Source organism: Triplophysa dalaica, chromosome 17 (genome assembly GCF_015846415.1).
Source record: "Triplophysa dalaica isolate WHDGS20190420 chromosome 17, ASM1584641v1, whole genome shotgun sequence".
NCBI classification, from domain to species: domain Eukaryota; kingdom Metazoa; phylum Chordata; class Actinopteri; order Cypriniformes; family Nemacheilidae; genus Triplophysa; species Triplophysa dalaica.
In genome coordinates, this window is record NC_079558.1 from 438,022 (window position 1) to 454,936 (window position 16,915).

Here is a 16,915-nt window from a genome sequence, read left to right on the forward strand (position 1 = left end):
AGCCTCCACGCTGGCGCATCACTCAGCGCCCACGCTGTTTGCATCGTCTGCATCACAAGCATTTAATAGTGAGCTGTTCCTTCACCTCCGCCTCATTGATCATGAGACAAACCCTCAAGAGCGCAGCATATTAAGGCCTGTGGCGGACATAAAATGTTACAAATGAGCTCTTGCGCATTTGTCAGGCAGTTTAAGAATCATGTACAGGTATGCATCTGTTCAGAGAGCACTGTTTCTGTACTAGTCTAACTCATGTGTGCTACCTCTCATCCACTTGCACTTTGTGGGTATTTACGCTTGGTCACAAGGATCGATTGCATATTTACATTCAAGGAAATAAGGATGTACTACAGTTTTGTAGAAGTGAAATTTTGGGCCTCGACCACCAGTTTACAGCTATTTAACATCCACATTGTTTATAGATCTAAACGGTTGACTAAAATAGTACAAAAGTACAACATTAAAATTCTGTATTTTGCATCTACTAATCTACTTGAAAAAATGTCATAAGATAGAAATACATTAATATTAAGATAGACATTATATGAAGTAGAAAGATGCAAATGTTTTTGTGCTCCCTTCCACCCCCACACTTTTGACTCCAGTCTGAAATGATCTATGCAGAGCAGCATCTCTGAACTCTCTGATTTCAGGAGGAAGGTGGAGGACGTGTCCGACATAACTTACCACGCCAGAGAGACGGAGCGAGGGTGGGGAGAACACAGAGCGTGCTGCGTGATCAATAATGAGCTGAAGAATGGCTGTGTTGTCCTCCTGCTTTGCTCTGAAATGTGTCATTATAATGGGGGAGGAATGCAGAAGTCACAGGCAGTGTTTTGACAAAGAGCTCAGTCGTTCAAGAACATCTCAGGCAGGAATCTTGCTTGCCAGATCTTACAAAGGCTTAGTTAAGAAAAAAACCCCCAATGGATTTGATTGTTTTTTTGTTCCAGTTTTAGAATTGTCACATACCCACATGTCCCTACTTCGCAGGTAAAACATATTGATATTTGCAGAAGTTCAGCTTTTTGTGTTCTGTGTTTCTAATAGCAGATGGAAAACAATGCGTTATCATCGATAAAGTCAGCCCTCATCTGATGTGAATTAGAGTTTGTGTCACTCAGCTGTTTAAATGATTTCGGGTTTGCAGTTTGGTGACTTCTGTGTGTTTACCAGTAGAATCATTCAGTAATCCTGCACATTTAGAGCATTCAGAGCCAACATTCCGAATTTAAACACTTTAGTTATTTGCCACTTTTCTTCTTGAGGCACCTTTCCCAAACAATTGACGAAAAAAACTTACTAAAGAAGAATATCACATGCCATAATGTAAATAATCTTGGCTAAAGTTCTGAGATATAACATAGAAATATTCCACAGCCACCATTAGTACATGGGCAGTTGACAAATATCATGTGTCCTATGTTGTGACAGCAAACATTTAGAATAAGACAAAAACAGTCGGACCATGAGGACAATATCTTGTATCCTATTTTATATTTTAAATAGTAAATACATATTAAGATTTATTTGCTTATAAACTAAACTAGAAGAACATAAAAAACAGTCTGACAATCAAAATGATATTCCAACAGTTACTCATCAAAATACACTTTTCTTACATTTTAGGAGGAGGTAGAGGGCTGAATTGTATTTGCAGAGCTCTTAAAACACTGTAGTGAGTGTATTGTATATCAAATTATTACTGTATTACTATAAGTTATATTTATTGAACATTTTTACATTTATTTCCACTTTCCCCCGCACCTCTCTATTTATATTGGTCTCTGTGTTTTACAAGAGCTTTATGGAAAAATTTATACATTGCACTAAAGTGTATCTTTCCCTGAAGACTAAGCGCGGATTTCACATTTCTTGAGTAAACGTATAAAATAATGCATGTCATTTTCTTCTCCGTCTTACCTGCACTCTCGGTCTAATCTTATATTTCCTTCGATCATCAACACATTCACACACTTGCTTTCTATAACATCAATGATGGCAATTCCCCGCTCAAACGTTGCATTAATTTCCCCAGGCGTATAGGGCAGAATTAGTACAGAGATCCATCTTCGGGGTCATTCAGAGAAACACATTAGGAAGATCTTTTCTGTTTTCTTTTATCTCCCTGCTGATCTGTAGCTTTTTAAAGCAGCGCACAGCACGACTCCAATCTCGGAGCCCAGCAGGAAATGGTTAATGTTACATCACAAGCTTTGACATTTTGATGCAGGGTTTTCTGGGATCCAGCGGCTGGGGTCATGTGAAATAATCGTGCTTCCATGACCAGCTAGAAAGTCAAATCGGGTTTTTCACAGGTCCCGTCTTTCTTTTTTTGGGAACTATCTATTTAAAAAAGGTTACCATCCACATTGATCTCAGTGGCAGTAAGTTTGCCAGTGAATCCGATTGTAATGTCAGTAGCAACAGATAATGATATCAATTTCAAGATTTTTAAGTCATCCAAATAGTCTGTCCACAGTCTAAAACAATCTTTGGTAATTTCAAAGCAGTGTTGGGTAAAAAAATGGACTAACCAATCAATCCTTTGGGTTGTTTCAACCTGTAATGCTACGTTCTTTAACCCATTGTTGGGTCAAAGCGTATTCTGGGGGAATTTAACCCAACTGTTTGGTCTGTCCATTTTTGACCCAACGATAGGTTCAAATAACCCAACGTTCTTTAGAGTGCAGTGAAACATGACTGCCAATAGAGAAACAGAAATGCCAGAAAGAAACCAGTATTACCTTACACTATAATGTATTAAAACTGGCCAGATATGCTTAGCTCACTGTTAATATGATATGATATATTGAATTTTTCTCAGACACGCTGAAGGCCTAGCTCTAATGTATATAAGAGAGATTAAAAACCTCATATCGTTCCTGTATACCAGCCATCCTGGTCAAATTACTTGAATCATTCAACGTTCAGATTTTGCATATTATAGCAAACAGAGAAATTCAAGGCCAGAATGCGTTACTGCATAATGTTTGATACAGACAACATGGCTGCAGATTTAGAGGAATGAATGCGTAATTGTGATGTATTAAACACAGACCTAATGGTGTTCACTTGCTAAAGAAGATCATATATCGCATTAACAAGCTTTGACACACTGCCGTCTACAGTAAAAGCAACTGCGCATTAACATTTTATAAGGCTTTTCGCTTATGTAAACAAACTATGTATTACAGCACAGTCTTTGTTTTTGTGACCCAGTGAGGTGCCTGTGTCAGCAGCATTTTAAGGCATTTAAGTCTGAAAACAGAATATAAGCAGTTTACACAGATCAATTCTATAGGCCGTTTTTACAACATGCGTCCATGTACAATCCCATAATGCACTGCAACAATCTCAGTAAAGAAAAACGTCCTGTCTGGTGCACAAGGAATTAAATGCTGATTGTAATTTTTTAATTTGTTTACTTTATTATTTGAACTAACCAACCTGATCTCACAACAATTCGTTACTATTTTACCATCACTAGCATGCAAGCAAATTGATCAAAAATGTACGAATAAGATTGTGCAAATTGATAAAAAAATATTGTGAAAGGGTTACAAAAAATACGCGAAATGTGAATCGGGCCTAATAAGTGCTTAAAAATAAACGAACATGGCAACACTGCAAAAGAGCGCTCTCCAACAAAATACTGCACATCTGTCAGAGATACATAAGTTTAATTGATGGACGAAGCGAATCTTAGCTGAAAACAGTTTATATTCTTACAACTCCAGAACGTTGCTATGGTTACTAGAGTGTCAATCACCACAAACGCGGACACTTGGAACTATCAGTGCATTCACTCCCGCATTGAAATGGGGTTGTCTCTCCCGAAAGTTTGTAGTTTGTACGTGTACGTGTTGTTTTTCATAATTATCAGGAAAGCTATATACTCAAAGCTGTTCCTATGGGTGCTATCATTTATGTTTACTTTCGAAAAAAGGGAGAGGAACATGTTGTTTACAAGTTGTCATTTATGATTCCTCATGTCATTTCATCTCTCCAATCATTAGGTAATATACACTGTTCTTTGAAATTGTTAAATAAAAAATTCTACATGACATATAGATTCGGTGATCGTATCGGCCGATGCTGATCGGTAATCTGCCCCATAAATCCTGATCGGACCACCTTTTTTTAACCTAATTTAGTTAGGATGCCCCCTTAAGGGGTCGTACACCGGATGTGGAATCACCAAGCCAGGCAGCGTCGCGTCTAAAACAACTCTGCTATTAATGTGGAAGAATCGGGAGGTTTTTCATTATTAATGCGCTGTTTTCTGTTTTTCCCAAACAGATAAATACATCTTGCAGTTTATGGTGAAGTCAGTTGTAGAATAAAGTCGCCGACAGGCGTCGAATGGCGGCGCCGGTGTGTGTACACTCATAGAAAACAATATGTTCATTTTTACAAACAATAGCACTACGCTGCGCGGCTCAGCGGTTCCGCGTCCGGTGTGCGACCCCCCTTTTGAAGGCAGCTGGCTTTGCAACAGAACTAGGCTGAAAAAGGAGAAAAATAGAGTTGGCACAAATTCGTTTGACAATACAACAAGCGCTATGACATAATTGGAAATGTTGAAAGGATTTTTTTCATTTCAAAATTCAGGTTTATTTAGCCCAAGTTCTTTATGCAAAGATCCCAGATAACATCGCAGCTCTGCAGAGCGCCACATGAAAATAGGCTCACAGAAAAGAAGTCAGAAATAAGGCGAGAAGAGCTTCAACTGTTCACATGCACGCTAATACAGAAAGTTAGAGCTCAATTTGGATTTCAATCAGCTTTACTCCTATAAGAGTGAACGTTCAAACACTCAGAATAGAAAGTAAACAGAGAAAAACTTGAGCGGATGAGAAACGATCAGTCACTTTTGCGCACAGCTTTGGTGTCGAACGTAATGAAGAAAAATGCGCCGCTGTTTTCTCGCCCCTTTTGTAGACAGTTCGCATGTTAATTGCGATGTGTAACAGCACAGCTAGTATTAGCGCTGATGACGAGTCGCACATGTGTGGAAATCAAAGGTCTCTGCTCGGTGACGTTCGTCTCTGCATTAGCATCTGCTGGGCCATACGAGCACAGATAAACCTTTAACCAGACCCATGGATCTTCATTACCGCATGCCAGTTACCGCTGAAATGACTGCCAAATGTCTCTGTTAGCCAGATGCTACATTTAAGCGACACCGCGGGGATGCGTTTAGGTCAATATCATCAACACGCAAGAGCAGGGACGCTTGAGGAGAGTGAAAAATGTGTCTGATCGTATAGTCATGAACGAGTTTCGTGGGACTGTTGGGAAATATGTTTACGTTCTTAAAAATTTGACTAATCACTTACACATTGTATAGATAATGCTAAATAAAAACGTTTTTCCATACAATTTAAGTCAATGGGTCAAAATGTTGTTTGATTACCAACGTTCTTAGGAATATCTTTTTTGTGTGTTGTGCAAAGGTTTGGAATAACATGAGGCTGAATAAATGATGAAAGGATCTTTTTATTTTTGCGTGAACTATTCCTTAAAGGGTCTCTGTACTTTATGTGTCAACTAAAACCTAGTGTTTCAATTCCACGGTACTTAAATGAAGATTAAAACCCAAAGTGCATATAGATGCATTCACATTCTCTTTAGTGATGTCTGAGATTTTTGTACCATATGGCGGGTGTACGTCGCAAATGCACCGATCTCATATTTACACTTGCGCCGTACGCTTTTCATTAGTCGGAGCAACGTAGACGTGCCGGCTGCCAGCTGCGAATGAAGATACATTTGTTTTTTGACAGATAAATAAGATTACGTCTATTTGTCATGTTTTATGAAATCAGTCGTGGATTTCAGACGCCATTTATTCTTAGATGTTTCTCTTTAAAGAAAAAACACATCCCCGGTAACTGCCTGTAACCTTTCCTGCAAGAACAGGTTCATGTTTGTATCAATGACTTTTTGCAGTTTAAGCCTGACATTGATTAAAAGTTATTGAAGCAAAGACGTGAGGTCATTGATATTTACGAATGAAAGTATCTGGGGTCGACCTTAAAAGACATTCATTCAGTCTGTATATTTCTCATACACAGACGGATTATTTAGAATAAAAGAACAGACACTTTTAATAATGCCAATTTTCATCAGACATTGAGAATTGTGAACGTTCACATGATTTCACATATTTTGGTCTAAGGTAGACCCGCATTCTGTCACTCATGAAGTGCGAGATAGCACAGTAAACTCTATTCTCCCGTTCATCTGTCACTCACCTGTCAATCTCCAGACCTTCCCTTCCCGCGCTGTCAGACAGCAGCTGGGGGTCCAGCCGAGACGATGGCTTATTTACATGGCATCTGTTGGATACAAAATGAAAAAGCTAACTTAATGCATCTAATCACCCAACCAAATGCTGTTCTACTTAGGAAATTTTGTTTCGTTTTGGCATCTTCATCATTTTGAAATGGCAAAAAATGTTGATTTTGACTTTCTCAACCAGCTTCTTGGGGTTCACATCTATTCTGGACACTAATTGGCTGATTTTGTCCAAATATTAGTAAATCCAAGTCATCAAAAACTTTAACTAAATATATAGGGTAATAGGTACTGTATATGTTGCCACAATTATATTTTTGTCTACGTAGCTAATTTTAAAGTCCCTGTGAACTGGAAGATGCAAATGTTTTTACATTCGAGTGAAATGGAATTTCGAATGAGAAAAACTAGTGGGCATGGCTTGTTTTCTCACTGCAATTTAATTGGATGTGTAAAAACATCCAATTTAAGTGATTTCAACCTATTGACTAGTTGTATACATCTTGCTGATGTAAATCTATATAAATATACACCTGTGAAAAAAATGTAGACCATTCCAAATTAAATGTAATCATCATTTCTAGATGTATTGTGGTCATTCCAGTTCAGTGTCTGTTGAATTTCAACAAAATCAAACCTCAGGAGTGACAAAGTCATCCAACAGCAATGTGAAAGACTGACAGCATGACAAGAAACATGAAAACTGTGATACAGATTACAGGTTACAGGTTAAAACATGAACTTGTTTTCTTAGCAGTATTTGAGTTATGAAGAAATACAAAGCATCTCTTCTGTTATTTTGACCGGTTTCTCTTCTTTCAAAGACAATATTTTTATATTACTGAGTTAGTCGTTTACAGAATGTAACAAAAATGATAATTTTACCTAAACACATACCTATACAATTGTAAATTCAGCAAAACTGAGAATGATATTGAAATGGTAACTTTCCCATGGCTGTATATTTCTATCAGGCAATGTTTTGCAGATCACTTTTTGAAAATGATCTCTGTACTTCTGGAGATTCACAGTTTACCAAAATGCACACAAACTGTGGCAGGTACATAGAGCAAATACAGGCTTTGCTTTCGGCAGATCTCATTGTTTGTTTCAATTGCAAAGGGAAAGTGAAGGAAGACTGTGTTCTTCTCAAGTGTAGCACACTTTCCGGTTACATAAGCACTTACATCCGAACAAATGAGAATTTGAGTGTTCCACAACAATGAACTCAGAATGGTAATTTAATGCACTCTTGTCGTTCATGTGTAACGTAATTTCAATGTTATTTTCAGGTATTCGGAGCAGAAGATAAACTATCAGCAATCAAACCAAACCAGAGTCCTGCGAAAGTCAACCAGAACAAACCAACCAAGCATCGAAAAGCCCCACAGATGGATAGAAAAACGCAGAAAAGACACGGTCGGGCGTCCATGAAAGTATTGATTTTATAGGGCGTCTTGTAGAGAGATGAAAACGAGCTATTTCTTTCAGACGGGCTCGTGAGGCCGTCATTAAACCAGGCCGGCTCTGCCGTCTTCATACAGTACGAGCGGTGACAGTTTTTACACCTCGCCTGCCAGCGTCTGCATCCCAGCGCGTATCTTTTCCTGGAACGCACACTCAGCGCATTTCTCGTGACATATTACACTCAAACACAAAACAATCTCCCGGCTACCATGCATCCGTGTCAACGTGAAGGAAACAAATCTGCACCGAGGTGTTTACACACCAACTAAATCTTCTCTTTCAGAAACACCGAACAGGCAAGAGAAACTAATTACGCCGAGATTTACATGCCGAGAGGGTGTTAGAGCTAGCTTTTGCCCACGCTGGCATATTCATGGCACCTTATAAAGATATTTATCAAATACGGAAATGCACACATGGTGATAAACATAAACTCGTAGCATGTGTTAGTAAAATAACAACCCGATTGATGTTTTCTTTCGCGCGTGGATGTATCAACATTTTTGCTGAAGATAGAAGAGAAACAGCAATGGGGAAACGGTGTTTGAAGTTAATGTTAAAGGTCAACTGCTAGGAGTACAAAAAACTACAGATATTATTTTTGGAAGTCATCTGGGACAAAACACAAGAGAGGGAAAGACATCTGTTCCTGAAATAGTCCCAGCAGAGCAACACTGTGAAATCTGCACCGTCTGCGTTTCTGCAATCTTGAATGGTTTCATCTGCTCTGATGTAAGAAGGCATCATTACTAGGGCTTTCAATTTAACACATCCATTCTGTGTGATTAAGATATGTTATTAAGATTATGTCATGAATTATGCACCCTAAACTATATTTAATTACCGTAATACTTTACAAAAGTATGTAAAGGCCCAACCAGTTTCTTCAAAGGTCCTACATTGGCAAATATTAATATATGCAATTATTTTGATCGATGATTCATTTTTGGATATAGACTTGCAATAAATGGTGTGCCATCAGAAAAAGAGCCAGTTATGTGGTGCAGAGTCGTCTGACAATAGAATGCTACATAATTGTGTCACATTCGGTTTTGTTTCATAACACAGTTGATTCATGCATCGACCAAAGGCTAAAATGTAATTTCACTGAGGCCCAGAAAACGCTTTACAAATCCCTTCCAATGAAATCCTGCGTTTGATGTATTACTGCTGTGGCCTGTTCTCTGCCTCAAGATGGAGCACACGAGACGCAGCGTTTCCATGGAATCGTGTCTGGCGGCATGGCAACCAGCAACTTTCCCTTGGCAACGAGAAACAACACAGTCAGCCACTTGGTAAAGGTGAGAAGGTAAAAAGTCTCATTTTAATAGGAATCATGTGTTGTCTAGTGAACTTAAGTCTTATAGTTCTGTTAGACATTCGATAGTTTAATTCCCTAAAGGCAAAGTGTACACGTGAGCACATGTTTATGCCTAAAAAAAGACAATTTGCATACTGACACTCAGACAGCTAGGTGTTGACCGATGGCATGAAGTCTGGTCGACATTCGTCTTTTTCTGACCCACTGATCAGACAGTTAGTGACAATCTGACAAACAACCAACCAAAGTTGTTTTTGTCTCGCTTGCCGTTTGAGTTTTTCTAAATAATAAGCTTTTTTGCAAACAAGAGACAAAAAGTTATTGAAATAAGCAGATGTGGCAGGTTGTGGGGATATTGTTAGGTAGCTTGTACATTAAATGCATGATTTTACAAAAGAAAAATGATTCATAGCAGCTTTTAGATTCTAGTTTATTTTTGCTTAGCTAACACTTACCCTGCTTTTTGCTGTACAATGCTTTATCTACATTTAAGAAAGAAAAAAATATTTGATATATTCACTTTACCGTTCAGACAGACGTTGGATCCATATTAATTATATTCTTGTTGATGATAGTTTTTGTATCCTTGCAATACTCGAAATTATACATTTTTTGAGGTAATGGATCAAATAGATTTAATGTAGCTCAACTTGGACTGGGCTTTGTGTTTAAAATTAGACATTATGCTTGTGATCTTGACTGAGATTGTTACAAAACATTTGAATATGTTAAAAAAAAACGTTCTGGAACCTGTACGATCGCTGGGGGAGTATTCAGCACAGCAATACTACGTAATAAGCCCAACTGGTTTTTTGACAAGTTGACCATGTTAAGCATGAGAAGACAGCACGTTTAACATTGTAACGAAGTCAGAATGCATTACACCATCATTGCAGCACCCCTTTAAAGAACCTTTGACTGAATGGTTCTTTGTGGAACCAAAATATGGTTCTTCTATGCCGCTGTGAAAAGCTTTAAACACTTGTGTCTAGTGCTGCTTATGTAGCTAGCGTTTTAAGGGATCGTGGGTAAAGTCCCGACCCAAAGGGTGTGTTGGAATCTTTTAAATCACTCTCACGATACTTAGATGTCAAATGGCAGTGTTGCATGTAGGTTTATTGAAGAGGAATCCCATAGTGTACTTCGACAAGCAAAGTGTATATTTATACGTTTCATTTTGATATTTTAGTAAAAAAAAAATATATTCTCATTCAAAAAGAAGTATTTTAAACAATATTGTGTATTTTATGTAGAATTAAGTGTAGTGAAGCAACATGATACAATTTATTCTATCTGCGTCCTATTGGAACTTTTTTTTTGTTGGTCACTTATTAGGCTCCATTTATATGCAGCCGTCTTGTAGGCAGTAGACGGCGAGGCGGCTTGAATTTATAGTCATGGAGTTGAGTGTCTTTTTGTGTTTAGAGTAAATACACGGGTCAATTAATCTGCACTACATTTTCCCAGAGGCCCATGCGGTCATGGATGAGTAGAGACAACAACAAGTTAACCTCCTGCAACCGGCGCCCGTCTCATTTGTATGTAATCCACCGCATCCACATGTACATACAGTACACACAGAGGCTCATGCAATATCACGTAGTGACATCTAGAAGTGCATGAACGGAGACCGCTTCTCTCTCGCTGTCTGTTTTAAACATGATCCAACTAATCCCACACCGGCTACGCTAGAATACAGATCAGTACCTGACAAATAGTTTTTACTCAAGTGCCGAGATATTATTATGGAGAGACGTTACTGTCCAGAACATGCCAACGGTGCACGTATTTAAACCATATATGACAGGTTAGAAATTGAGTTAAATTAATTTTTGTTATCGGTGGTTTGCAAGAGATTTGACGGATTCTCGATTTGTTTCAACTTGGTCTCAGATGTGTCTCCTAAAATTGTTTATAAGACATAAAAAGAAACGAATGGAGCAATGATTAGATTACATGTAGAGTGTGGAGGTGTGAAATTAATGTAGAATAAAGAGGTAAAATAACCAGGTTTATGTGATGAGAAATGTATAAGTGCATATTAAGATCTTCAATCACATTGACTTTTGATTGCAGACTTGACAGATCTGAGCTCAGTTTGAGACATCTTTGAGATTTCTCCTGGATCTCTGACAGAAACATTTGTCTAATTTCTGGGTCTTATTCTGAGGGGAAACTATATCCAAAAAATAAAGCAAAAGTTTCCATTTGTTCTCCATATAATCTCATTTCTTTTCTTGTTTTAATGATTCTAATATTGCTTTTGTAGCTTGTATTTAATAAGGTTTTGTTTTGGTTATGATGTTATATGTCTTATATGTAGATGTTGATTGTTTTAGGTTTGAAGACATCCAATTAAGATTGGATTTAAACTATTTTAGATTGAAACTATTGTTTTTCCAGCAGGGCGGCGCTATAGTCACAATCCCATTTCTGTCCTGTTCTCAGCGTACGCATCTCGCATTCTCCTCACGGACGCACATAGTAGACTCTGCCCAATACTGATACGTCTCTACGTTTGCATTTAGTGACAACACGGTGCATTTAATTTCCTTTCTTGCCCTTTACAACACATTTTTAAGTGGATTTTTTTATATTCAGAGCGCACAGCTTGAGAAAGGAAAGTGGCCATTTATCAGGCCTGTCAATTTCTCACTACAAACACATACAGGTTAGCCATTGAACACCTGCCATTTAAACTCCACTTCCAGAGCTCTTTCCGGCCTGCGCGCGATGCTACCGCAATGCTTCCGCAAATTATGACTTATGCTAATGGCTTCAGAAAGGCCATAATGAGAAGTGAAATAGGAAAAGAGACGCCGTTGAACCACATAGATAAAAACACGAGGATGTTAATGGCCATCGGAATGAAAAGTCAATGGGAAACACGAACGTCTCGAACCGCTGGGCCATTGCGAGTCCATTTGTATCCCAGCGGACTATCGCTAATGCGCAATCAGGGGTTCGAACGCGGGAAGCCAAATGAATAATACACTGGATGATGTTTGCTCTCCGGGAATGACGTGGATCCACGAGCTGGCGCGTTGCTCAAGGGATCACAGTCTTGCGCTCCACCTCGGGGAGTTATTATCGAGTTTATATTGAGCGTAATGAAAGCAGGGGGGTGTTAATTTAGCCTGAGGATAAATGGTGAGAGGCAGACATATTTAAAACTAATTCCTCACTTTAATGTGGGTGATATTGATCTAGGCTTTACCATCTGGAAATTGGTACAGTAACTCAACCGAGGTGTATATGTATACTTGGGAAAATGTGTATAAATGTGTACAAACGTATTGTCAATTTCCAATATAAGCATAGGCCTAACTTGTATCATGTTTTTAAAGATGAACAATGAATGCGCAAGACATGGGGTACCAAAGTACTTGGTCAAATACGATACTTTGCACATGTTTCAAGAACATCCTTATGTTTTAATGCAAGTAAATAACTCTGACCTTTTGTACGAACTAAATAATGAGATGATTTCATTTTAACTTTAACATTTTCTGCATATTTTCAGGTTTTAAATAAAATCATTTACTGAGTTTTTAATGAGATCGTGATTTTTTTAATGAATGGACTTGCACTTAAAAAAGTAATTATTGTAAATAAACTATAAGACCTTTCAACCCTCAAGCGTTTGCATATGTTAGTAACTTCTTGACAGAAATGGAAAAACAGAAGGGACTGAGAACACAGGCGTTCAATCTGAAAGCTAAATCCCGGGGTGATTGAATCCTTTATGAGTCAAGATTTCACGTGTATTTATCCCTTTCTCCTTATTCATGCCACACAGAATAGATTTAAGACCATGGGAAAGCCGGATCAACTGACAGTTGTTCTTATTCTATCCAAACAGAGTCAAATGAAATGCCAAAAAATGGTTTTGTGGTATTAGATCAAAATAAAATCATTCTGGTATTCCTATATTTATCTGTTAAAGGTCCAGTGCGTGAGACCTCATCAAGTGGCAAGGTTGCGAATTGCAACCAATGGCTCACTCCACCACATCCTCTCCCATTCGAAACACTATGGTGGTTGACACTGAACTAAGATGTCACGTTTTTGCTTCTTTGTGTAGGAGATCATGTATTTACTAAACGCTTTCTGTAGAGCAGTTTGTCAGTTTAGGGCTATTGTAGAAACAACATTGTGAATTTCATGTAAGAGTGGGTGTATGTAGATAGAAATAGCTCATTCTAGGGTTAAAAAAACATAACGCTTCATTGTGTAAAGTACACATACACATCTGAATATAGTTATGTATATTATATTGCATTTCTGTCAATGGATCCACCAAAACATTTCAAATTGGACCTTTAAGTCTTTGCAAAGTTATAATTTAACATCTCGTCTGGCAAAAGCTGTGTTTCTCGTTGATTTGCACAATATGGGTGTATAGTTTTTACACCAAAAACATCTCACAGAACTTGCCTTGTATGCTAACAAAATAGAAATATGGGACACATTTTAAATGCATTACTTTTATGGCGTTTAGTCTTGGTTTTATGTTTGAAGCTGGACAGCCATTTTCTCAAATTTTCATATTTTAATATTCAAGATTTAAAAAGATTTTTTTCAAAAGAAAGCACACACTAAATCTCAACTTTTCAATTTAAAATCAAATTAAAATTTTGGTTCAGTCAAAATTGTTTTACAAATGACTTGAATTCAACTTCTATTAAACTGACTTGACGTTGAAATTGGTTTTTAAATCATTATCTGTACTGCTCGTTTTGCAAAATGCTTTTTACCCTTGAGTGCTTTGCTGTAGATCACGTCTCCAATCTTCTGGAGAAAAACAACATTTTTCATTAAGTAAAGTGCATTTGGTTTGCTGTAGTGAAAAGCATTTTAAATTTGACCGTAACCTCAGCCAGGTCCAGTTTCCAGCCGTCTGTAGGCCCCGCGATCTCAAGAGGTTCATTCAGAGCTTCTTCACCTTGTCTGTGGTAAAATATGCCCTCGTGTCCCAAGCACAGTTCAAGAAACCTTTTGCGTTCAACCAGCTGACAAATGATTTCTAAATTTCTTTCAGCAGAGCATAAGATAATGAGGTATTTAGCCCACCAGGACTTAAAGACGTATTGACTTTTAAGGAACAGTGTTCAGTTTAGCATGCGTTCAACACTCGTGTACACAGAATCAGAAGGAATCTGATGAAAGAAGTGGGCCGGTGGTCACATGACCTGACTGAAACTGCAGATCTAGAGTTCCCTCACTGTGAGTATGACACATTCTCCTTACAAATCACTGCGAGTTAAGAACAAGAATGTTTTGTGCTGTGACCTTCAGTAAACCGATGTCTACCCAGAGCAAAACCACTGTGGCTTACACTCCTGACATTTTGGTCTGTGTGCAACAAACATGACAAAAAGGGTTCGGATTGGGTTATGCTTGTGAACCTGGTTTTTGCTCTTTCTGACATAACAAGGCAACATTGTGGAACAGTTTCAGGTTATTAGTCAAAATGGAAATCTGAGTAGGAGAAAATGCTTTTTGCTGTCTGCGAGAAGCAGTTGAGAGCATAGGTATAAATAACTAGATGCCAGATCAAGCGTTACCACGTGAACACCACGTGAGCACGCTGGGGTGTGCGCTACTGTGTGGCAAAGCACTTGTGCGCCGTCTAGTTATTTATATCTATGGTTGAGATACTGAAGCAATCTCAACAGTGATTTTTATGCCAGGGGGTCAGAGGTCCTCTAAACAAATGTTTACTGTAACAATGCTTCAGATTCATTAAGAGTTGAGCTCACTGCAGTCTGCCGTACATATAAACTTTCATTTTTCATTTGCTTTACCAACAATTCCATATTCTATTCAAGCTAATGAGGAATATTTCCAATATTTAGATTCTGGTCTACCCACACAGATACATTTGATGTCCTATAACTATATGTTTTTCTTTTCTTATAGACCACTTTGGAAAACGCTGGTAGGAAGAACTTGAAATTTCTGTTTAAAACATTAACGCTTAAACAAAATACAACCAACAAAACATTAACAACTGAATCTTAAACGAATATCTCTATATATGTAAGATTAATATGAAACCGAAAGTGCTTTGCATTCGAAGTGGTCTAACAAATATTTGTATTTTTTCTTGTACACTGTATTTTTTTGCTGTATTAACTTTTCATGTTTTAATTTCATTTTAAAATTTCATTTAAAATTTATTTTTACATTACATTATTATTAATATTTTTATTATTATGGCCAGTGGTGAGTTGCTGTCATTTATAGAAATAAGGCAAAATTGCTTAGAGATACATCTCTTTGTTTGGTTGCACACAAAGAAAAATATTTGGTAGAATGTTAGCAACCGAGATTTCTGGGCCACTATTGACGACTAAACTAGACAGAATTATTGTAAAAAAAATGTTAAATGCAAAATATTTTTTTAATCAAAATTATATTAACATTTTAGGATTGTTTAGATATGCAGAATGACGCAGAAAGTCTGCATAATAGTAGTCCATTTATATAGAAAACTATAATAAATAAATACAATAATTATTATATTAATAATATAAATAATAATGAAAAATTAATACTGAAGATTGAATGACAGAAATATGCAAAGCGAATATTAAAAAAAAACTCTATTTAAATAAGAAGAATTTAGGGGAAAATCATTATTATGTTCATTATTGTGTGAACTATCTCTTTAAGCAATTTTGCCTTATTTTTATAAACGACAGCAACCCACCACTGAACATAATACAAAATATAACTAATAATATAATATAAAAATAATTGAATCATAAAAACTTCTGGATTTAACTTTTTCTTCAGAGAGATATAGTCCCTACAACTCCCTTCAAAAACACACCTGCGTATGAAACCTGTGTCAACAGTGTCATCTATTCGCATCAGTTCATGTATGAGTTATTCCCTCCCCATATCAGACACTGAGCACACTCTGTAACAGACTCATGTCAAATACATGATATGTTTAATCTGCCGAATACACCAGTCTTATCTGTGTGTCCATCACTTGATTTATACTCTTACTGTCACTTTATTGTGAAAACACAACAAACACCTCATGAAAAATGATTGAAGCCGGTGTAAAAATAACGGTACGTAGCCTACTAGGAAAACATATTCGAGTTCCAATCGACTGATACTGAAACTGTGTAAAACATCAGTTATTCACATGAGAAGTGTTAATACTGTATTTAATCTAAACAATATGTTTTTTTTAATTCAGCTTCTCGACAGAACGATGCGCATAAAACTGATTTATTCAAACCGTGTTTCAATATCAAATAAAGCTAAAACTCTTTTAACAATACATCATCTAAACTGACCTACCGAGAGACTCTGCGTGTGTTCTCTGTACAACACTTACAGAAGCGGTCACGTGCAGTGAAACGAGTATTTCACACCGTCTGAGATCAGCTGGAGACAGGAGGAGCCTTTGGCTTCTGTCTGACGCGCATCAGAAGATGTTAACGTAATTTAAGCTCACATCTTATTGACAAAAGTCTCTCATGTGCAAAAGAGGCTCCTCGAGGAACGTTAACGATATTGTAATATCCTCCGTCTGTAATCGCAGTCTTCTCATACCTCCTTGTTCTTCTCAGTGTGAGCTGTCAAAACCCAAAGCCTTTGATAATATTGCTTCCAACTCTTTGAAGTGGTTGGAATGCAGTCGGCTCTTTGTTGAATTAAATACAACTGGACGGAAAAGACTTTTGCACGCACAACAAAGAAGACAGGGCATGTGTATGGCAAACCGTGTTTGTTTATGAAGAGAAAAGTAAAACTGTAAATAAAGGGAAAGTTCAGCACAAAATTGAAATGTTGTCATGA

At 37.4% G+C, this 16,915-nt stretch overlaps 1 protein-coding gene across 1 annotated transcript in view; it reads right to left on the reverse strand.

Moving 5' to 3' along the window:
• The window catches only part of si:ch211-27e6.1 (serine/threonine-protein kinase H2), a 52,631-nt gene that overhangs the window by 20,055 nt on the left and 15,661 nt on the right, over positions 1-16,915 (reverse strand). Inside the window, exon 3 of the mRNA XM_056771988.1 lies at positions 6,261-6,344. Within this exon, the coding sequence (XP_056627966.1) occupies positions 6,261-6,344 (84 nt within the window). The remainder of the gene's footprint in view (positions 1-6,260; positions 6,345-16,915) is intronic.